This window comes from Rattus norvegicus, chromosome 14 (genome assembly GCF_036323735.1).
Source record: "Rattus norvegicus strain BN/NHsdMcwi chromosome 14, GRCr8, whole genome shotgun sequence".
Taxonomy (NCBI): Eukaryota; Metazoa; Chordata; class Mammalia; order Rodentia; family Muridae; genus Rattus; species Rattus norvegicus.
In genome coordinates, this window is record NC_086032.1 from 11,025,116 (window position 1) to 11,048,728 (window position 23,613).

The 23,613-nt window shown below is 44.8% G+C and overlaps 1 protein-coding gene across 2 annotated transcripts in view; it reads right to left on the minus strand.

The window, feature by feature from the left end:
* The window catches only part of Bmp3 (bone morphogenetic protein 3), a 28,719-nt gene extending 12,552 nt beyond the window's left edge, over positions 1-16,167 (minus strand). Inside the window, exon 1 of one of the 2 annotated variants that reach the window (XM_063272879.1) lies at positions 12,950-13,149. Coding sequence is in view for 1 of the 2 variants with exons in the window: in NM_017105.1 (NP_058801.1) it covers positions 15,254-15,563 (310 nt within the window). In the remaining variant the exon portion in view is untranslated. 2 annotated transcript variants of the gene reach the window in all.
* Between the last annotated feature and the right edge of the window lie 7,446 nt (positions 16,168-23,613).

The following is a 23,613-nucleotide window of genomic DNA, read 5'->3' on the forward strand; positions in this document are numbered from 1 at the left end:
ACAGGATGTGATAAAAAAAAAGTTTGCTGTAAAGTTCTTGCTGTCTGTGTATCTAAACGTTTAGTAGCCAGAATACAATATGCTAGTAACAGTTTTAATTCAACAACAGAGATACGGATGTGTGCAGAGGATTTAGAAAGATATATCTCCTATCTATCTATCTATCTATCTATCTATCTATCTATCTATCTATCTTCTATCTGTCTTCTATCTATCTATCTATCTATCTTCTATCTATCTATCTATCTATCCATCTATCTATCTATAAAATATATACAAGTGACTGGTACGGGTGTGAAAAGCATGTAGAAACTCATCAGGGAAATAAAACCTAAAACCTCAATCATGTGATACATACCATAGTAGTGTGGCTATCACAAACCACAACAAAAACCTTCAAATACCAGAGAGATTCGGGAAAGAAACTGGAACTCCTTCTAATTATTAGAGTGGCTATAAATCGATTCAGTTGCTGTTGAAAACACTTTAGTACTTCCTTTAAAAACCCAACAGGAAATTAACATATGATAAGACAGTTCCTCAGAAACCTGAGACAGGCAAGCACTCAAATAAGTGTCTTCTCAGTGGCCAAGGGTAGTAACGGTCCAAACGGTCATGATCGATACCTATGACTTCTCTAAGCTAGGTACCGTGCTGTCTGGCTCAGAAATGGCAGCGACATTGGTGCATACCACGATAAAAGGCTCCTGGCCTTCCGTAAGAGCTGAGTGATACAGCCAAAACACGATATCGCTACATGGGTTGACCAGACAGACAGATGACCCAAGAGCTGGCTTTTGGTTGATGGGGAGATAGCAATTTGTGGTGCATTTATGAAGCAGACCACTGTTTCTGTGAAGAAGGGACACCAGTATGTGTTAAAAATGTGGACGGGCCTGGAAAAGTTCAGCAAGACAGAGAAATCACATGCCAAAACTCAGCGAATGTTCAATTTCATTTGCACTCGTTACCCAAAATAGGCAAACCCATAATGCTAGGAGCAGAGGCGCTCGCTCAGGGTAAAGGCGACAGGGAATGAGCAAAGCAAGTCCTTAAGGGTTCCGAGGCTTTTTTTCAGGTTTGGTGGAGATGTTGGGAAACAGGTCAGAGTTTGCAACAGTGCAGCGTCCTGAAGACATTAATTCCCGCTTAATCATCCGTTCCCTTTAAAATACTTAATTTCGTGTTGTGTGAGTTCGGTGCAGAAGAGCAAGGAGGGGTACACAGTAGTGTTTGGAGGGGGAAAACAGAATGGATTCTGTGCAGCTTCTTGAGTTTGGGGGATTTCTCTTAGGAAAACTCTCCAAGCTGACAGGAGTTAATTTAAAAGGCAGAAAAGAGCACAGCAAAGATCGATCAGCTTCTCTAGTTTGTTTGTTCTTTGCTGTAGCGCCACAAATGTGTGGAAACTATAGTACACTAGTAGACTTAGTGTGTGCATGGTAGCGGGTGATGTGCGAGCTCTGGAGAACACCAAGATGGATGTCTGTGGACTGTGCCCCATCACAGCTGCCTCTGTGACCCATTTCATCAACCTCCTAGTGCAAGCACAGGGTTTTGAGTTTGAACTGGGTTTAGTTATGGACTCGGTCCTTTGTTAGCTTTGCAACTCTGGGCGAGGTAATGTTCTCATTCACCAAAATGGAGAGACTATTACAACAGACACTTAAAACTGCTTTTGGATAAAGAACATGGACTCCCCATTGGGTCACGAGACCCCTGAGAGCGTTCTGAAAACCTTTGCATCAATGTTTCGTCTCTCCTTTACTCTGATCAGATTCCTGGCCAATGGGACCCAGGCTTGTTACTGGCTGAGGGGCTGTCAGCCTGAAATCTGGTGGTGCAGGTTGACAAAGCCCAAATGTACTCAACCTGCCTCATCCCCCTTCGAGTATGAAGGCACAGAGAAAAGAGTAAATAATGTGTTTCACTGCCAGCTTTTCCAGTGACACATTCTTAACCCCTTCTCCAAAGGGGCCTTGCAGGTCTCCAGTCAGAATCCTAGACATGGAGTCACATAGAATTCCAGCAACAGGGAAACCTTACAGGCCAGTTGAACTTTATGGTGGGGTTATCACCTAAAAACGGAACCATCGACTCACTGTGGTGGAGGCTGAAACTGTTCCTATACCCCTATAGGAGAAATCATTTTGGGAAACATTGTTGTCTGAAGGTCAGCATTGAATTCAAACTCTAAACGTAAATAGTTCAAGAAAAGTGACTGACAGTGATAAAGCACATTTCTCATTCTTATAAGTGAGAAATACATAACAGAAGGAGCGGGGAGCCAGTCCTCGAAGATCACCTAGTGAATTCCGGCTAGGCTGAGGCTGGACCGGAAGAATCCCGCCCCTGGGGTCTGTCTCAGAGAGCCCGCCTCCATGCACTTGTTCCACATACATACTTACTTCAGAAACACACACGCAATCATGAAATTATGTTCTTGATCAAAACCACGTTTCAGCAAAAACAAAACATTTTTATAAAGACATGGAGACTTAAAATGAGTTCATCAGGTCCCCAAGCGCGGGGGAAGTGCAATGGGAAACATATTTTGTTCATTTTTAACATTGTGTGAAGCAAAAGGAGAAAACTTCCATTTGTACACATTTGTATGATCCATGACACTCGGGTAATATCTTACAGACCTCTGTAACAAAGCCACGGGCATCAAACTATCCAGGGGCTCTGCCCTTAATTCAGCCCAGCCACCACAACATATACTTTTACCCAAACCCCTCGTAGCTGAGGGGCATTTAAAATGCAAGCAAGAGAACACACCCTGTTTCTAGTACGTGGCAATGAAAAGGTTACCCACAAACACACTAGCAGGGGGGATGGACGAGCGCTCAAGGGTGGGGTGTCATCGTCTCACTTGGTAGGCTCATCTTGCGTCTTCCTGGCACATCCCATCTCTGAATGTTACATTTCTTTCAAGCACATTTCTCCTTGCCTTGTAACCTGCTGTCATTTATCCGCCACCACCCATCTCCGACCTTCAGTCCCGATTGCCTCTCGGAATTCTGTCGCATTGCCTTCTCCCACCTCCCTCAGTTCAGTCCAGTGCATTATTTCGAAGTCTCAGCCTCAGGACCAAGGCTCAGATACACTGTAGCCAATGCCTAAGCTCCCAGGGTGCTGGACTCTTCACCTCTAAAGCAAACGTAGCAGTCCTAACTAGAGAGCTATTGTGAGAATTGGTTAAAAGAACTCCCGGAAAGCACACAGTACGCAGGCTCGTTAAACATCAGCTAACCAGAACTGCACTGTCTGGGATGGTCGTGTCTAATTGATACACACTGGAAGTACGCCATACTCCCTGAATTTCAAAGCCCTCATACAAACAAGGATGCAGTGTGTCGCACGCATCTACTCAAGAGTTTCATGGGGTCAAACAAACGAGCAGATAGCAATAGTTCAGTGTCTTATAAATGCTGCTAAGGAATCTCCCACCATGGCCATGAAAGAAACTCTTGAAAGCTGGAAAGAAGAAGGGGGTTCAGTGGGAGAAAGAAGAGAGACAAGACAGAGTCACTTGGGGTAAAAATGATCGATTAAAATTCTTTCTATATGGTAGGAAATTGTGAGAGTAAAAGTTTGGAGAGATAAATGCTCCCTATGTGAGGTCCCAGGTGATTACTGAGAATTTATTTTCTGATTCTTTCTACTTTTAGGTCTTAAAGTAATTTAACTTTCCAAATAATTTTACTGCACTAGGATCTCAAACTCCAGCTCAGGCTTGACTGGAACTTAGTTTCGCACCGAACTCAAGCAGCAGGCCTCCTGCCTCAGCCTTTGAGATGCTGGGACTATAGACATGATCCAACTCATCCAACCTTCAAACAACTGCTTCCTTGAAATGAAAAAAAAATTAGGAAATTTGCGTGTGTTTGTGTTTATCCACGGTTCTTGCACACTTAGGTATCTAAGTTTAAATATCAGCGAGAGGAAAGTATTTAATATCCACATTTGTCTTCTTGCATACGCAGACACGTGGATTTAAAATGTCTTAATCACAAATTGAAAATGGACTTTAATGCTATTCTAAGTGTCAATAGCATTGCAATATGAATAAGAAAGATGGACTTTATCAGCTTACAAAATTAGCTCACGCACCCTCAGTCACCTAATAGCAACTGAACGCTGCACCTAATGAATACCCGGGCAGCAGTGTGCTTAATCCTGACACTATCATCTTAACCACTGATTAATTACTGGAGAGGAGTAACTGAGAAGGTGATGGGGATGAAGGGTTTGGGAAGTGCATCACAGCTTCCAGTGGAATAAATAAAGAGTATCTGACAGGGAGAAAGAATAAAAGGGCTGATACTCAAGGATTGTTGGCTTTCTTTTAATTTTTAATTAAACACATTTTTCAAATGTTATCATTTACTTAATTTTATTTTACGTGCATGGGTATTTTGTCTGTATGTACTCCTATGCACTGTTTTGTGTGCCTGATGCCTGTGAGTTCTGAAGAGGGCTTCAGATACCTTGGAAGTAGAATGGCAGACAGTTGTAATTCATTCCCAGGTCCCCTGGAAAAGAACCCAGTTTTCTTAGCCACGGAGGTGCCTCTCCATTAAAATATAACTGTATCGCTTCTCCCCTGACACTTCCTTTCTCCAACCCCTTCAATGTCCCGCCTTCCAAGTCTTCTCAGGTGCTCTTAGCCTGGATATGTTTCTGTCAACTTGATCCAGGCTGGAGTTATCTGAGAGGAAGTAGTATTAATTTAAGAAAATGCCTCCATAAGATTGGGCTGCAGGTAGCCCTGCGGAACATTTTCTTATTTAGTGATAGGAGAGGGCCCAGCCCATGTGGGTGGCACCATTCCCAGGTTAGTGGTCCTGGAATAAAGCAGGCTGAACAAGCCATGGGGAGCAAGTCAGTGAGCAGCACCTCTCCACGGCCCCTGCATCAGCTCCTGCCTCCAGGTTCCTGCCCTGTGTGAGTTCCTGTCCTGACATCCTTGATGATGGAGCCAAAATAAACCCTTTCCTTCCCAAGTTGCTTTGGTCATAATGTTTCATCACGCAATGGTAACCATGACTACTAAGATACCCCCTAACTTTCAAAATGACAGGCTCCTTCCCTTTGATTATGGACACACACACACACACACACACACACACACACACACACACACACCATACAACCTGCGGAGTCCATTTTTGGTGTGTGTGTGTGTCAGGGCAGCCCATGTTGTATTGGATAATGGGTTAGGGAGCATATCCCTGGAAGAGGTTTATTCCCCTCTCTCAGCAGTCATTAGTTCCTTATAGTTCTTGTCTCTGGGTAGGCCCTGCGACATGTTCTTCCTTCCATGTGAGCATATATATTGACATTGTTATTATTTAGCACTTGCATGTGCAGCCCACCTCTAATAGAAGACCCTACGGCCTTCTGGCTTCTGTAAATGTTCTTCCTCCTTTCCCACAATGTTCCCTGAGAAATGGGTGCCGGTCACGTGACATATGTATCCGCGGGCTTAGGAATCTCCACGATCTGCTAATCTCCCCTCTGTGTCTAGCTGTAGTTCTACAGTGGCCTCCATTTGTTGTAGGGAGGAGCTTCGTTGCTTAGAAGTGATAACTACATATTTTAAGAGGTATCGGTCCCCGCTGGAGCTAGGGGTTGTGAGGCGCCAGGTTGGAGAGGAGGGCTGTGCTAGGAAGCAAACTCTAATCCTAGCCAAGAGCAGGACGACACACTTTTGAGTCTCTAAGCCGTCTCCCCAGCCCCACAATTGTTTTTGGTTGTGAGAGGCTTCAGAAAGATCAGGCTGCGTCTTTCCAGGACTGTAGGTGAGATTGGCATTTGAGTCTTAGCTGAATAGGGGCTGGTTCCGAAGTCACGTAAGACACGACTCTGACTTAACTGTGAAGCGTCGATGGGGCATTCAAGGACGCAGTCATAAGTCTACTGCTATTGGAGATTCCTCACACTGTGGCAAAGGGTCTTCGGGAACCCGAGAATGTCTTAGTACTCTTGCAAAATACAGTAAAAACCCAGCAGGTTTCTTTCCAAGGAGACTGGTGGCTGTTTTGTTTTTTTAATTTAAAAAAAAAATACATCTACCAATAGGTGGCGCCATTCTCATTCTATTTGGTGGCAACTCGGAACTGCACTTGGGTCTGTGTGGCCAATTACAACCTTGTGTTCTGACTCTAAATCATATCTGAGAACCGGATGGTGGTTTCTGTGCTGGAGCTTGAACCTAGGGTCTTGAGCAAGCCAGGTAAGCCTCTCCACTGAGTGCCGGGATGTTTTTGCCTCGAAAGCAAAGGCAGGCGTTATTTTGACAATCCATTCCCTTGTCTAGAACCTTGTCCCTGTGACTCCTTCCTGATTCCTTCCTGACAAGGCCGGTTCCTTACCGACAGGGTCATGGTTTGCTCTGTACTATCCTAACTTTAGGGTAGGGCTTGAACCCTCGGCAGAATTCATTAAGTGCCTTTTATTTTGTTGTGTAAAGGAACATACCAGGTTTTTTCACTCACTACAGATTGAAGGGCACAGCAGTCAGCTGTTGGAAGTGGGGCTGGGGTTGTTTGTTACTTGTAGAGATCATTCTAAGGGGGTTGGCCGTTAAACAAAGGTGGAAGATGCATTTCTGTTTTTATCTGAAAACCAAAACCGAAAAAACTGAGCTTAGGGGATGGACTCTTATTTGAGGGGGGTGGGGAGGCTTGTAATTAGGCTCTAATTTAGGGAGTCTCAGGACCATTTCTGTGCAGCCACCCTCTGTGACTAGCTGAGACAGTATCTCAGGAGCTGAGTAAAGGAAGTTACCGTTCAGACTGACCCACACAGACCATCTTCAAAGGGAATTAACAGATCCAATGAAAAACTTTCTATGAGAAGTCTGATTTTAAGGCAAATAAACTGAAAGAAAGCTTGTGACTAGTTAAATCCCCAGGAAGGAGGGAAAAAATCTTTCAATCATACTGAAAATATGTAATTAGGCAGAGAATTCCACACCCACTCCCTGTTTGTTTCTCCAAAGGAAGTTGAGTTGCTAGAAAGGTCCAGTGCCTCGGGTGGGGGATGCAGGTGGGGGGAGTACACCGAAGTCACTGGTAACTTAGGTTGCCCCTCTCCAGGCTGCCTCTCTTGTTCTGACAGAGGCTCTGAAACAAACACAAATCATGGCACTTTGTGTTGTTTTGAGGTCTCAGTCAAATGAGTAAGTTTGGGGGGGGGGAATCCCCAAACAGCCATTCTCTATGTCCTGAGCAAAACACCAGCCAAAGATGAGATAATGTATGTTTCCCTAGAATGGAAAAAATGTTCACTAATTGTTTACGTGCCCAGAGCCTTCACCCAAGGGTATTCCTAGACTGTGAACTCCCCAGGGAGCGGGGCAGACAGGTCCTGCAGCTCTTTGGAGCCTATTGCTTCCATATACAATCTGTGTCACCCACAGACTGGGGATCGTTGGTTCAACTTGTTACAAGGACAACTGTTAAATTTACCAAGTTCAAGTGTTTTCTACTTATCACGGAAGGGAAGAGTTTGTCAAGTTCAGATTCCCCAAAGCTGATAAAAACCGTACTTAGTCTGAACACCTCTACTTTTTCCTTCTTGTTCATCTTAAGAAAAAAAAAAAAGAATGACGTAAAGGAGATATTTTATGAAGTAGAATATGTTCTCATTTTCCATGTTAATGGTAACATGCCCTGCTGGAAGTTATTTTAAGGCTAATTTATTTTTAAAGATGGCGTTCTTGGAAGGTAGCTTTGCTCCTCTCTTCTCTGATCTTGCAACTTAGACACTGCGTTCAATTCAACTGTCAGGCTTACTGAGTTCAAACCAATGGCAAACTGTGGCAGGACCCCCCAAATCGTGAAGGCAAAATGAGATAGAAACCCTGCTTCCAAAGGCTGACAAGGTAAGTAAATCCTTGCTCTCTTCTCTCTCACTTTAACACAGCTATAGGGTGGGAAACCCTCTGCAGGTGTGAGAGAGAGGCCGGCCATTTGGATACATCCCTTCTGTGGAAGCCTCCGTGAGGAACAAAGTAGCCATTTTTCAAGGCAGAGATTTTTTTTTTTCATCTCTAAAAGAGGCTCCTGAGTGGAATGACCTCGGTGTTTGTCTGATCTTCCTTCAACCTACTTCATGGGCTTCTTCTCATGGCAACAGTAACCTTGGCTAGATCATCAGAAATACTATCACTTAAAGTGCTTGGGGAAAATTATCACACTGTATTACTAACTTCAGCTAATTCTCTTTATTTTCCTAAGTAAGGGGCTGTCAAATCATATATATATATGTGTGTGTGTGTGTGTGTGTGTGATGTGGTGTGTGTGTGTGTGGTGTGATGTGTATGTGTGTGATGTGGTATGTGTGTGTGTGATGTGATATGTTTGTGTGTGTGTGTGTGTGTGGTGTGATGTGGTGTGTGTGTGTGTGTGTGTGTGTGTGTGTGTGTGTGTGTGTGTATGATTTGTTGTTGTTTTTTGGCCCTCTCCTTTTAAACAGCTAGAGTTTGAAATACTATTACTAATTTTTCTTTCACAGCACCTTATAGTGACATTGCATGACTAATGTGAATATTGGTCTGAGTGTAGCTGCTGAACTCAGGCCTTAACTGAGCTAAATCATTTTCACCAACAAGATTTTCTTTTTCAGTTGCCTAAGCTGAAGAATTAGATTTAAACCCCGGTCCTGGCTATCCTGCTAGTCCTTCTAACACTGCTAGTCTTCATTCCTCATCTGTGAAACTGGCAAGCCACGCTAGGGTCTGTCTCCCAGGAAAAAAAGAGGGAAACTCGATTGAAAAAGAAAAGTCTAAGAAGCGTTTAGAATCCTGGAGTATTCTTCATATGTTTCAGAAGCTTTTCTGTCCTAGCTTCCCATTAAAGCATAGCTGCACCTCCAATGTTGGGAATAAGCATGCGTTTGTGAGCGCAGTGCATTGTGGTATGTTGTCAACACAGAGAACTCATCTTACTGTGCAATCCATGCTATTCCAAACCCATTTTTCAACAAGTGGCTAGTTCTGTCTTACCCCTGGTGGCTGAACAAAGCAGGGCTGCCAAGATTTTTTTTAATAGATTTTTTTGGGGGGCTGGTTAGTCTAATGGCGTGGGGCGTGGATCAACAGCATGGAGCTCATGGAGGACATTTTGAAGCAAGTTATGGGGATAGAGATGGGGTCTGTGCTGTTGCTGAGCTTCTGAGCCCTGAGGAACACTGCTCTGCAGTGGCCCCAGAATGCTTAGGCTTCACAGAATAAATCCTTACTGAAACGTGGGTCACAATTCTATTTCGTGTCTTATTCACCTCCTTAGATGACATTGCAGTGGACAAAGGGAATGCCCACCATGCCATGGTGCGCATCTCTTTGGAAAGTGCATTATGCTTTAATGATAGGAAGGTTGTGAACATTGCATATCTGTCTTTCTCACCCGTAGGGTGTTTGTGACTAACGGGTTTATTCAGAGGAAAGAGGCCTGACCAGTCAGCCTTTGGAGGGCAGATGGTCCATCTTCTCAACACCCAGCTTGAGGGGATTTGACACCTTCACCTGGCTTCCAAGGGCACCAAGATATACCATGGCATTCTCTCACACAAACAACACATGCCTTCTCATTCTCTCTCTCTCTCTCTCTCTCACACACACACACATTCCATTTAATGACACAATTCATAACATAATCATAAGAATTCAAGCTTCCTGATACTATTACCACAGTAAAATGCTGAAGATACTAATTACCAGGATTTGCAAATTCAACGAAAGGGAAAACCATCAAATTTTGGGTATAAAAGTTCTGTACCATCGTGTAGCACAGATGTAGGGTTAGATCATAGCCAGTGAACATGATAGTATTTCTGTTAAATACAGCATACACTGGAGATAAATAAAGGACTTGCCAGAGGTCTTGGGTGGATGTTTCTTTCATCAAGGCATGAGTGCTGGCCCAGGTGCTAGTGAGGCAGTACATACTCCCCCTACTGTATTGCTCCCCAAATAAGGTAACTTCCCCCTGTCAAGCTATTGTGGAGGCTCTAAAACAAACAAAAAACAACTGCAGAGAAGAAAACCATGAGAGAAAACCAATCCAGAGGAGGAGTAAGAGATGAGATGAGATGCAATGACAGAGACGCCCAGCTACAGAAGTTTATAACCTGGAGAAAAGAAGACATGGCAGTGACAAATGGATCTGCATCTAAGAAGTGATGCTGTGATTCCATACCCCCGCCACCACCACAGTGAAGTGAGAGTCCAGCTTGTTTTGCAGAGTGACGGTCACTGAATTTTGTAGATCTACCTTTTATGGTGAGTCGGGAATGCTTTTAACCCAGTGTTTTTCCAACTAGACGTCCTAGGGCCACAATTCTCAGAAGGTTTGTTTGAGGAAAAAGAAAAAAAAAATTGTTCTTTTAAGGGGAGAACACCCATTAAGGGGACCGATAGGTTCCACAGTGTTCATTCTTTTCAACTCATTTGACCTTGGCACCCAGTTTTATACAATACCTTCCAGAGACCTCTTTCTGTAAAGTTTTCTTTTATAAAATAAGATTGGCCAAACTAGATAAGATGGATGAAGCAAAGAAGTGCAGGCTGACAGGAACCAGATATAGATCTCTCCTGAGAGACACAGCCAGAATATGGCAAATATACAGGCGAATGCCACCATTAAACCACTGAACTTAGAACGGGGCCCCCTGTTGAAGGAATCAGAGAAAGGACTGAAAGAGCTGAAGGTGTTTGAGACTCCATAAGAACAACAATGCCAACCAACCAGAGCTTCCAGGGACTAAGTCACTACCCAAAGACTATACATGGACTGACCCTGGGCTCCAACCTCATAGGTAGCAATGAATAGCCTAGTAAGAGCACCAGTGGAAGGGGAAGCCCTTGGTCCTGCCAAGACTGAACCCCCAGTGAACGGGATTGTTGGGGGGAGGGCGGTAAGGGGAGGAGGATGGGGAGGGGAACACCCAAATAGAGGGGGAGGGGCTGGGGGGATGTTTACTTGGAAACTGGGAAAGGTAATAACAATTGAAATGTAAATAAGAAATAACCAATTTAATAAAGATGGAGAAAAGGAAAAAAAAACAAAAAACAGAACAACAACAACAACAACAAAAAGATCGGGTCACTTGAAACAATGGACTTTGAAATTAGCTTTGTACGCTGAAACTTTGTCCAGAAGATATAATACCCATTTCTGCTTCCATGAAAGGACCTGTTCCCTTCCCTCCATCTTTCTAATGCAAAAGTTTATCATGCAGAAATCCTTAAATGTAGATTTGTCCTTCATATTTCTAATTTAAAATATTTGAAGCAATTGAACAAGCACTTACGACCTTCCATGACTCGGCTAAGGTATGTCTTCCTCTCAGTCCCTTATTATGCATAGATTTTAGTGCAAAAAATTTAGGAAATCATCTGCTCGAATGAATTATCAGCTTAGGATTTTTTTTCACATTGACCTCCGTGGGTCTCCTGGGACCTTTGAGTGTGTGTAACTTTACTACAAAGGTACATTTTGTTTTTTTTTTTAAATCTAATTCATTCTCTTTTTCCTTTCCACCCAGCATGAATAATCGAGAATTCATGGTATTATGGATTTTTTAAATGTCAGGGATTGTAAAGCTGTCTTGCCTATTACAGTAAAACTTCATTAGAGGCTATCATGTATTCAAAGTAGTGTGTAATTCAAAGCAGCTGCACGTCCCTGCTCCTCTCTTCCAGATGTGCTGTTGTCCTCTAAATAAAAACGCCATACCATCCAAGGATTCTACAGCTTCAAGCCTTGTTTCTAGGTGCCTGGAATCTTGATAACTGTATCCTAATAAAGTTATTGTATTCTATTGCCATAATACAACAACAACAGCAGCAACAACAGCAGCAGCAGCAGCAGCAAAGGGAAAGCACTTTCCCACTAATCCACATATTCTTCAGAACGCTGGCCTCTAGTCAAGTAATGCTTTTTCAGGCCTGTACTATATATCAACTTTCCTAGAGCCTTATGGGTTAGCATTGCTCTTTAGAAATATGCCAAAATTACAGTTCTTTATATCGAAATGTTCTGGTTCACAGTAGGTAAGAATCCTCTGTCCTTTTCCGCTGGGGCCAAACATTCACTTGGGAGTCTGTGTTAGTTCAATATTTCCTTCTTTTATTCATGAAGGCAATATATATTTTTTCTTAAAGATGGTGCATATACACTGGAGTGTAATCTTTTTATAGTTGCATATCATAAATAGGGATAGTTTTAAAATAAGAAAGCCAAGCTTCCATTGCTTTTCCTAGAGACGTTATGAGTAAGACAAGTAAGATCAAGTGACTGTGGAAACAAGAAGCACAAATTATGTACTGTAAAAGATCAGGACAGGAAAAACCCTCAGGAAAAATACTAGCCAATGATAAACTTAATCCAAAACTATAATAAAAGCTAATTCTGTGCCCTTCTGTCTCTGGATGATGTGTTTCTGTCAGCCTGGACGTCTTTGCCATCCCTAGTTGTGTGAGTCCCTTTTTACAAAGGAAATGATAAAATTCACTTTTACATAAACCCTTACATATCAGAAGAAAGCCTTATAAGGCTCCAAGCTTATGGTTTTGGCCCACCGACCTCCTGGAGCTGAGAGAGGAGAACAGAGGTTAGCAGAAAGTGTGTTTAGGATAGCTGCCACCCACCATCAGGGAAGTAATCAGAGGGAGACCACAGCAGATAAATTTCAGATATTCTAGGTTTAGAACAGTACATGATTTTAATCAGGTGTGTTCCAAGAGCAAATGGCTATGACTCAGATTGAATAAGCACTCTCTCAGAGAGCCTGGCAGACCCGTGGGCACTCCATATACAGAGAGAGCACAGGCACCTGACCTCCCACAAACCTGTAACGTCTTTGGAAGAGGAACTTAAGCATGTTGGACTGGAGAAACCAATCTAATTTATTAACCCCAAAGGCCTCTCTTACCTACCTCAACTCCGGCCACCAAGTGAAGGGTGTGTCTGGGATACTGGTACTGATGAAGGGAGAGGAAAGCACCAAGGCTTCATCACCTTCCCGGAGTCCTGCCTGTTACAGCCAGACAGGTCTTATAACAAAATCCTTCCACTGTGTGAGCAGCTAAACACTGTTGGAAAGAGTCCAACCTGAGCCACTTCTCCAGGAGTCTCCAAGGAGGTAACCTGATTTTCAGCTTACACACACACACACACACACACACACACACACACACACACACACACACAGAGAGAGAGAGAGAGAGAGAGAGAGGAGAGAGAGAGAGACAGACACACAGACACACACACAGACACACACACAGACACACTTTACATAGACACAGACACTCACACACACACACACACACACACACACACACACACACACACACACACACGCCCCAATAACAACAGTGCCTACATTTGATGAATAAGTCATTAAGACAGTTTGCAGGATGCTAAAAGATTACGTTTCTTATCAGGGCACATAGCCTTGTATATATGTTCCAAGGGGTGATCTACCATTCCAAGGGAGTGTCTGGCCTCTGCTACAGAGTTTATCCGGTGATGGTATAAGACACCACAGTGGACACTGGAATTACAATGGGTAGCACAAGCAAAAGCCGGACAGTATTAAGTTCTTACCCAGGACTTCCTCAGTCTAAAATCAGCAGCTAAACGGTATGTGTGAAAGAGACAAAAAGTCCAGTTTTACTTTCAACCATTGTGACACACGCTAAACATAGATCTGTCGATACAAAAATGGCTTGTCACTTGGATTTCTCAACTAGTCCCTGGGAGCATAAGCAAATAGAAATATCGAAGCCAGCTATTTTAAATCTTCCTTACTGCCACCTGCCTTGCCAACCCACCAGCTTCCTTCCAGATCTCGTTAGTCCCACACTGTTCTTTTGCTCAGCTCTGCCCTCGGCGATGCGTTAATGTAAACAGACGGGTGGGTCACTGGTGTCAGGGCTATGAGAGCCGTCTGTCTCTTCAAGTGGCTATGATGCTAAGTACCAGGCAGGATAGGTTTCGGTGTCCCCAGAAGAGGACAGCTCTTTTCGGATCCTGCCAGTGGTGGGTCTGTGGAACAAGTGAAATCTGGCTTAGCCCGGCTTCTAGCTAAAGACGTCTCTGCATTAAAAGCATAACTCACATTTATTGTAAATGGCCCTGTGCCCGTGAGCTCCAGAGTGAATTCGCAGTGGCGAGCAAGGGCTTTCCTTGATGGATATCCCCCTCCCCGCCCCCAGTCCCTGACTGGGTGAGGTCGGAAGAAAATTCATCTAGGGATTTGGGCAAACTGGAGAGAGCTCTGGAGACACAGCTAGAGACCCCCCTGAATATTCCTGACTGTTCCTCAACAAGTCTGGAAGGTAGACTTTGCCATCACCTTTCCCTTAATCCTGAAGGTAATGTACACACACCCTAGTGCATCCCTAGAGCACACCAACAGTGAGTATCCAGAAAATTTGCCCTCAAGCTGTTAGAGAAAGCTGTTAGCTTCAGCAACAGGAGCTGGCAGGCTTGGGCTGGGGTGGCGTTAAGCCATGAATTTCAGCCTCAAGGATCTGTGTTGAGAAAAAAACCGGGAAGATGAGATTTTCATCGCTGATACTAAGAGGTGTTTATCCTCCACCGGCGGTCCCTTCCCAAGCTAACTCTTCCCAGCTTGGACCACGCAAGACTTATTTGCCCAGATGGGTTAGGAATAATCTAAACACTCAAGCACCTGGTTTTGTTTGTGTGTTTGCCACTAGGGGACTATCGAGAGGAAAGTGTCAGATATAGCAACACAAAGGTCGCAGAGTTAAGAGTGAGTGCTGTGTCTGGAGTAGTGCCTGTTGAGTGCGCTTTTTCTCTCTAGGCCCAGGGCTGGCATAAAATAGCATTCACTTCGCTCTAAGCGCTGCCAAGGCCGGTCGGAGGGAATTTCCGCTGAGCAGTTTAATCATCAGCATAAGATCTCCGTTGGGTGCCCGGAAGAGGGCTTCTGGACACTGGGTGTCGTCCCTTCGCTTCTTCCCTGCCGCACCTCTCTAACTAAGCCCTGTCACTGTCCCAGCTTTTCTTCCACTTTCTTGTCTCAGCTGGGCTCAAACTGGGCTTATCCGGACCGCCCCTGGTGCATTCCGAGAGGGAGGAGGGGGACGGGAGGGCAGCATCCAGGAAAGGTCCCTACCGTGTACTGAGGGAGACGGCGGCGGAGTGGCACGGCGGGAGGAGCTGCCCTCTGCACCCCCGGGCGGGATGGGCTCCCTCTCCTCCCCACTCACCTGCGGCTGCGGCTCTGAAGCTACGAACCGTGTTACCGCCATGCAGGGGTTGGGGACCCGGGAGCTGCGAGCCCGGTGTCCGGGTAGCCTGGGCTCTGTTGCTGCCGCTGTACCTGTCATAGAGCCACAGCATATGCTCTGACACCTTGTCGTGAGGCCTCAGGTCCGGGCTCGGGCCACCACCTGTCATGCGGTCGCTTGACTCAGTCCCGCGGAGTCCCGGGAGGTGCAAATTTGGTCTCTGTCCCTGTGCCAGGTTCAGGCAGAAACAACCTAGCCACAGACACAGCAGCCCGCGAGCCCCAGCCATAGTCAAGTCCCGTTGTCGTGCCGCGCTACTTCGGGTCGCCGTCGTCCGGGACACTCTGGAGAAGGAAGGGACTGTAGTAGAGCCGGGGTGGCGCTCCAGCTGCGGAGCGGGCGCCGGGAGCCCGGCACAGCTGGCGCGGGGCCGCGACGCGAGGGTCGGCAGGTGGGCTCTGGGTGGCAGCCGCACCCGCTCAGCTCCGCTCACCGGCCGGTCCGAGGGCGGAAGGTCTGGGCGAGCGCAGACGAGTTGTCAAGCGCGGGTTCTCCCTTCCGCGCCACCTGAGACTCGGGAACACCCGGCCGCTATGGGGATCTGGATCTGCGCTCCACCAGCCTGGGACGCGCGCCCGGGCGGGGTGTGCGCGGTCGCAGCCAGCTGAGTTCTCAGAGGACGTGGTGTGTGTGTGTGTGTGTGTGTGTGTGTGTGTGTGTGTGTGTGTGTGTGTGTGTGTGTGTAGAGACACAGAGAGACAGAGAGAGACACACACACACACAGAGACAGAGAGACAGAGACAGAGAGACAGACTGGTTCTGTTCCTTCTTGCCCTGATCCGATCTGTCTGGTCCGCCTGTGGCCAAGTTCTCCCTCTAGCCTCTAGCTCGACCTCCTAAGGCAGCTGGGACAGGACTACCTCCAGAAGAGAGAGAAGCCTGGAGCGAAGTAACCAGGGAACCAGAACCAGAAGGGTAGGGAGAGAGGAGGGAGGGCGCACGGGGAGGGGCAGGTGGCGCTGGTGAGAGGAGGATGGAGGAAGAGTAGGAGGGACTTTTTAAAAAATCTGAGCACAGTGGCTACATTCCTGCTAGCAAAAGGGCAGAGGCAAACAGAAGAGTTTCTTCCCATTTTGTTTTTTGTTTGTTTTGCTTTTGTCCCCTTTGTTGTGGAAATTTTTTTGCTATTGTAGTTTGCTTTGTATTCCTGTATTCCCATTCCAAATAAAATCACTGCTACATGAACACCACACTTGGCTTCTTTGCTGGGATGCTTGGGAGGGCTGTGGACCCAGACACCTGTGCCGTCCTAGAGCTTACTGGTCACAGTATCTCTTCTTCATAGACATCCTCGTCTTCTTCAGAGGGGATAAGATGAAATTTCACCCCGTGTTTTAAAAAGATAAGCTAACTACCACAGGCCCGCTCGAGCTCCGTCAGAGCCCCCTCTCACAAAGGTTTCTTGAAGACGGCCGATGTGAGTATGTGTACCCGTCTTCAGGCAGAACCTGGTGTGCACACTTGGGTGTAACTAGTTCTGATGTCCAAGCTATCCCAGCAGCCTATGGTTCAAAGAGACATTAAACTGTTGTTAGCCAGCACTGTGGCTGCAAACATCATATCCTCGGTACTTGTCATCCCCAATGTCCAGACAAGGTTTCACTGTGTAGCCAAGGCTGGCCTTGAACTCAGACTCCTACAGCTTCAGCCTCCCCAGGATTTGGGATCACAGGAGTGATATAATCATGGGCCGTAGGTATTGTTTTCACAGAATCATCAAAACAAAGTCCAAGTTGCAGACTGAAGACAGAAAAGGCGATACCAAACAGGTGACAGAACTGAACCCCAAACCCTGGGAGTCTGACTTCCTCTCTAGGATCACCACACTCTTAAGGATGGAAGTTGGAAGTAGCATTTAAGTTGGCTTGACCCTTGCCATTGTTCCTGGGAGTAGGACTCTCAATCAATGTCCCATCTCTGGGGCATTGACTTTTTTTTTTTTTTTAAAGAAATAGGTTCGCGGGTCACACTGAGCCTTTAAAGTTTAGTTTCTCCTTTATTGGTGAATAATAATGAATCCTCTCAGAGTTTTGTTGAAATGATATTAGGAATCAGTACTCGGTGAGGGGCACATGTCTAGTCTTTAGTAGAGACTCAATCCTTTCTCTCCCAAATTTATCCCAAGTGCAGACCACAGTCTCCCCACCCAGCCACTTCTCAACCCACTGTTCTGCTGTTTGAATTTTGCCCTAGGCCACCCCGGGAACAGCTCTGCAGATAATAACATTTACTTCACGAGTGGTCGAGAGGCTCGTGTGGGTGAGCTTCGCCTGGCATAGAACACATAATAGCTTTTGTGATTAATAATAAAAACCTAATTGCAAAATTCAATAGGCACTGGGAGCTAACCCTGTGATTTCCCCTGTGAGCCTTTGCGTTCCCGCCCCTTCCTGCTCTTTCTCGGTTGTGTGAAGTGTTCTCGAAGTTTCACGCTTTGCCTTGAAGCAATGCCAGATGAGGAAGAAAACCCTCCATTCTTCCTGCCTAAGGTGGTCACTGTGACCTCACAGTATATGGTTTCTTGCAGCCAGAGCCCTCAGTGTGAATGGTCTATCCTCTGTCTCTTGGTGTCTCCAAGGAACTGTCTCCCTCGGGCCTTTAACCCTGGTTCATATTTTCACTGCACAATTTGTTGCCCTATAATCTCTTTTGATTTGTACGGAGTGACAGCATGGGGACTGGAAATGACAGCATACCTGCATGCCTCCACCCATTCCTAACTGAATAAACTTTCACTTCTCTGTGTGTGTATTTTCTCCTTAGGCCTAATAAATAGGACACTGCTGCAGTCCTAGGACTCAGGAGGCCCAGTATTTGGGGTATTGTACAAAGGAAGCCAGAAAATGCTATATGTGAGTTCAAAGCCACACACACAATCATATATATATATATGTATATATATATATGTATCACACACATATATATATACATACACACAATCATATATATATCACATATATTTTATTATATATGTGTGTGTGTATATATATATATACACACACTTGCACACTATGTGCAATCATATACTAAAATCCCCCTATCAGAAAGGTTATTGAATACCCACTATGGCATGGCTAGGGCAGTTGTGATAACCCACATACGATTTTCACTAACGATTCTCTGTGGGTAGAGAGGAGGCATTTTGAGGAGCAGGCAGCCCATGAGGCCCCACCCTGCTCCCCGTGGAAATGTAAGTGGTTAGTGATTTGGGGGCCAGGCCTCTTCTTTGATGTAGCTACTTGTAAGTTGCTCAGGCTCTTGAAGATAGCCCCTTCCCCTCACTCCTATCCGTAACCACTGTTAGATGAGCTGGAGTAGACAGAGTTGTTTGTGTTGTTCTGTCACTGGTACCCTGAGGTGAACCCTCCTCCATTCCCGCAGCCCCAGGAGAGTGAACGTCCCGTCATGTAAGGCTGCATTTGCAGCGCTGGGGCCTGGCTCCTATCTCTTTCACGTCTCCATCTTTGTTTCATCCCTCCAGCAAACTCTTTAGCATTTGTTTCGATCGCGACAACTTAATTTAGTGTGGAGACTAAGAAGATGATGTCATAATGGTGTCTCTTCCTGGGAAGAGTCTTCCAGGGACGCGAGATATTAACTTTGCAAAAATTGATGTGATTTTGATCGACTGAGTGATTTTTTTTTTTTCTGTTAACCGTAGAAGACGCACTACGTGGAAAGGGTGACATTTGAACACTTTCAAAGTTAAGAAGGAGATTTTTCCAAGGAATTTTAGATAGCATATTCCACGCAGAGGAAGAGCCTCATCTACCTAGGGGTGGAGAGGCCATTCTTACACACTGCCTTTGCCCCTCGCCCAACGTCCTCGCCGCGTGTCCTCAGTGAGGTTACAGTAACTGTGCTCTCTTATTTAGCTATCAGGACAGCTATAAATGACATTGTTGACTTTAGCTTCTCTACAGGGCTTTGGTACCCACTTTGAATAAATTATTGGATACCCTGCTGATGCCATGAATTTTGCTATATGAAAAAGGAAACACATGTCTACCCCGGAGGCACAGTCCTGCTTGAAAACTTTTTTTTTTCTTTTTTTCGGAGCTGGGGACCGAACCCAGGGTCTTGCGTTTGCTAGGCAAGCGCTCTACCACTGAGCTAAATCCCCAACGTGCTTGAAAACTTTTATGAGTGACAGTGTTCTTTCTCCATCAGTCACCCGGGTCCCATGTCCTGGTCTCTTACCTGACATTTCTTAGACCATCACGTGGAGTCCATAGAGAGATCTGTTTCAAACGTTTCTCCTATCCACTGTATCCACCTGATTTATTTCTGTTGCAACCTCTTTCATTGAGCTACTGGTTTATTTTAAAACAGATTAGTTTTTATAATCTCAGAAGTGGACCTGAGGGTTTTATTATTTTTTATTTTTTATCTCAAGTGTACTTGGTTTCTATTGCTTTGTAAGAAATCAGCACGAACACAGAGGCTTACCCAATGCCCACTTATCACCTCATGGGTCTAGAGTGCAGGCTGGCGGGTGCAAGGTTGGGGTGGGGTTTTCTGCTCTGGGGCTCAGAGCAAAACTTAGTCATTTTGGAGTTCTCATTTGAGGGCTCTGGACACAAGTCTTTTTCTGAATCCATCTGTTTCCCAGCATTCTGTTGTGCTGGTATGTGATCAGAGTCTCATCCAGCTGGCTGATTGCCAGGGGTTGTATCAACTCTGGAAGGTGCCAGCCTTTTCCATGATTCTGTCCCTTCTGTCTTTGACAAGCGGTGAAGAGTTTCTTGTATGTTAACTGTGGTACTTCTAATCTCTTTCTACAGAAAAACAAACTAACAAACAAAACAAAAGAACAACAAAACCCAAAGTGAAACAAAAGCAAAGATAAAAAAATTCTTTTAGGGAGTTTACCTGAGGTTAGGCCCACCAATAGTCATCCCCATTTTTTAAGGACAACTTTGGCATTCGATGCAAGCCACTTACCTCAGTGAAATACTCTCATAGCCACAGGTTCTGCCCATTCAAAATGGAGAGCTCCCTTAAAGTCCCAGGTCACTAAGAGCTATTTTAGAATGCTGGCTGCTATGGTATCCAAGTAGCCAGCTACTAGATTTGTGCTCCCCTAACAGTCCATTCTTATTGTAAACTCTCTCCCAAAGGCAATGCAGGCTACACATGACCAACCACATTAAAAACAAAATCAAGTCAAGACCTCAGGCTTGTACTCAAGCCTTTAGGATTTTCCCTCAACTTAAGTTTTGGGCATTTCTCTTTCTTTTCTCAAACATTTCCACTCCCTCGGACCCAGTAGATGATTGTTCGAACTTTCTCCACTTGCTGGTGCCTTTGCCTGCTTTGTCTATGGGGTTTCATCTGTCTGAAAATGTGATTTCCTCCATGGAGCTCCTTCATGGAGTCCAATCCTTCTGTCTGAAGATGCGTTAGTGATCACATCCTCACAGACCTTGGTACTTCTCCTACAGTGCTGAAGAGCTGTTTGCACTGCCCATTTGCTTTCATAAAGCAAGACCATTTTCATTAAAATAATAATAATAATAATAATAATAATAATAATAATAATAATAATAATAAACATACCCAGCTCTCTCAGTGAGAGGTACCAGGATCTGACCACTGAATTTCCACCTGCACCACTGTTTTCTTGTGAATTCCTCTATGCACAGAATGCAGGGGGTGCTGTGCTGTGTACTCTGCAGGGGGGTACTACTGTGCTATGTTCTTTTCACTCATCCTGGCCCACGCTTAACACGCACTTCACCCTCCTTTGGGTCATAGCATTGTCACATTGGGATTTGCAAATTAAATTTACTAAAGGATCATGGGAATAAACACACTAATAGCAACATACAACTATCTGTCTTACATGACATTTCCCCCTCTGGTTTTCTGTCTACTAAAAATATGACAAAAATTTGTGTGTGTGTGTGTGTGTGTGTGTGTGTGTGTGTTGTCTGACTGTACGAGTGTATAGCATGTATGCAGGTGCCTGAGGAGGTCATAGGGGCATCCAGTCTCCTCTGGATTCGGGTCTTCCAGAAGAATCGAAAGTGTTCTTATCCACTAAGCCATCTTTTTGGCTCTGGTTTTCTGCCTTTGGGCGTTTTTCTTTGCACTCTCTGCCTTTTCAGCAGTTTTGTGATATTTCCAGATGCAGGACACGCTACCTGGTGGTGGCACAGCTGGGGACAAAGTGAAAACTTATGGGATTTTAAGTCTAGAGCCAAGACAGTAAGACAAGGAGACTCAGGGGCAGATGTTCCTCTCCCACTTGTTTGTAAATCTTCATTGAGCCCATGCTATGAACCATACACACAGTATTCTAGAAGCTTCCAAAGACTTCCTACATTGAGCATAGGGTCCTAAAACATGGAGAAGTTTCCTCAAATTAACAGAAAAGTCACAGAAACACTGTGAAGATAATAAACCAGAGTTGTAGGATCAAGGGCTGGGTGGAGAGTAGAGCACTGCTCTGTGATACTGAGGTCAAGAGAGGATTTGAGTGAAAACTTGGATGATATGAAAGGCAGGTGCAAGAAATCTGCTCAGACAAGCTGATCGATGAGCGAGTACGGCTTGCTAGATGTCTTCTAGAGACCAGTCCCCACTTTTGCCTACTAGCATCATCTAGTGACAATCTCTCACTCTCTAAAACTTGGCATAAAAGTGTTAGTCATCCTGGATCTATTCTCTGATTTATAGAGCAACATCGAAAGAGAATGGAAGGCAGTTTTGGGAGTGGGGAGAGTTAGTTTTAGCTTCGCATCAACTTTGGTTAATCTTTGATGTAGGGATTGATTGTCTAACTCTTCCTCTTGCTGCTTCCAACGGGGCTCCTTCTACAGGCCTGCCTTCTATGGGAATACTTATATATTCCATAGGGATATTTGCTGACTCAATAAGACTGAATGATGACACATGGAATGGGTGTCCCATTAAATCTGCCCAACTCATTTGTTTATCTTAGAAGATGCACTGAATTAAAATCATTTTCATGTTCTTATAAAATAAAACAATATGATCTCCCATGTGTTTACTTTCCCCGTTTATAAAATCCACTCGACTTGTTTTCAATTAAGGCATTCCTTAAAGTTTAAATGATATGAAAATTAAAGATGACTAAACAAATATAATAAGAAAGAAGAATTAGTCAGTTCCTCGAGGGCACGCGCTGTGTTTTATATATTTCTCTATCACCCATAGTCACGGGACTCAAACAAAACCAAAATTAGCATTTTAGAACATACTTTCCACTCACACTTTTTCTTTGCCTAGGGTGGAGACTATTTCTGTGTGTTGATTATATCTTTATAATCATATAGTATTTGACTTTTTCTAGTTAATTAAAAATAGAAATTAGGAGGGCAGTATGTCTCTTTATACGGTATTTCATTAACAAATCAGAACAACAGGCACACACAGTTTCATACCCGAGCGTCCTTCTTGACTGTACTTTTGTTTATGTTACCGAATTTTACATTTTCCAAGTCTTACTCCTAAAAACAGTGCTACAAGAGTTTATCGCAACGTCCATCAAAAACACTTGCACCAATTGCTGGTTCCCATCAATGACATATTTTGAGTCAAGTCTTAGTCATATTAAAGGGAGTCTTTTTTTTTGTGCTCAGTAACTCACGAGCCTGGAAGGATTAGGTTCGGAGCTGTTTGCACGGTTTTCCTCATGCTGCCTGTGGACTCTGCCTTCTGAATGCACTCACAAGCCTAACCGGTGTCTTCCCACAGACTGTTCAAGTGGTAGATTTTACCTAAAAGCTGTTCTTATATTCTCAACAGCCTCTGATAGGCCTTCCTTCAACAGTGGTGTTCCCCCTCCTCTCTTTCGCTCTCTCTGTCTCTCTTTCCCTCTCCCCATTGTCTGCCTGTCTTTGTCTCTGTTTCCCTGGGTCACTGTCCATCTGTCTCTGTCTCTGTCTGTCTGTCTCTCATGGCTGCCTCTCTCTCTCCTGTCTGTGTGTCTCTCCATATCTTATTTTGTCTTTTTTTTCCCCAGAGCTAAGGACTGAACCCAGGGCCTTGTGTTTGCTAGACAAGCGCTCTACCACTGAGCTAAATCCCCAAACCCTCTCCATATCTTTATGGCCAGTTCCATAAGTAGTTGTTTTAGTGTGTGTGTGTGTGTGTGTGTGTGTGTGTGTGTGTGTGTGTGTCTGTGTGTGTGTGTCTGTGTCTCTCTGTCTCTGTGTCTCTCTGTCTCTGTGTCTCTCTCTGTCTCTGTATCTCTGTCCTATCTCTCTGTCTCTCTCATGTGTGTCTGTCTATCTGTCTTTTCATTTCTTTAT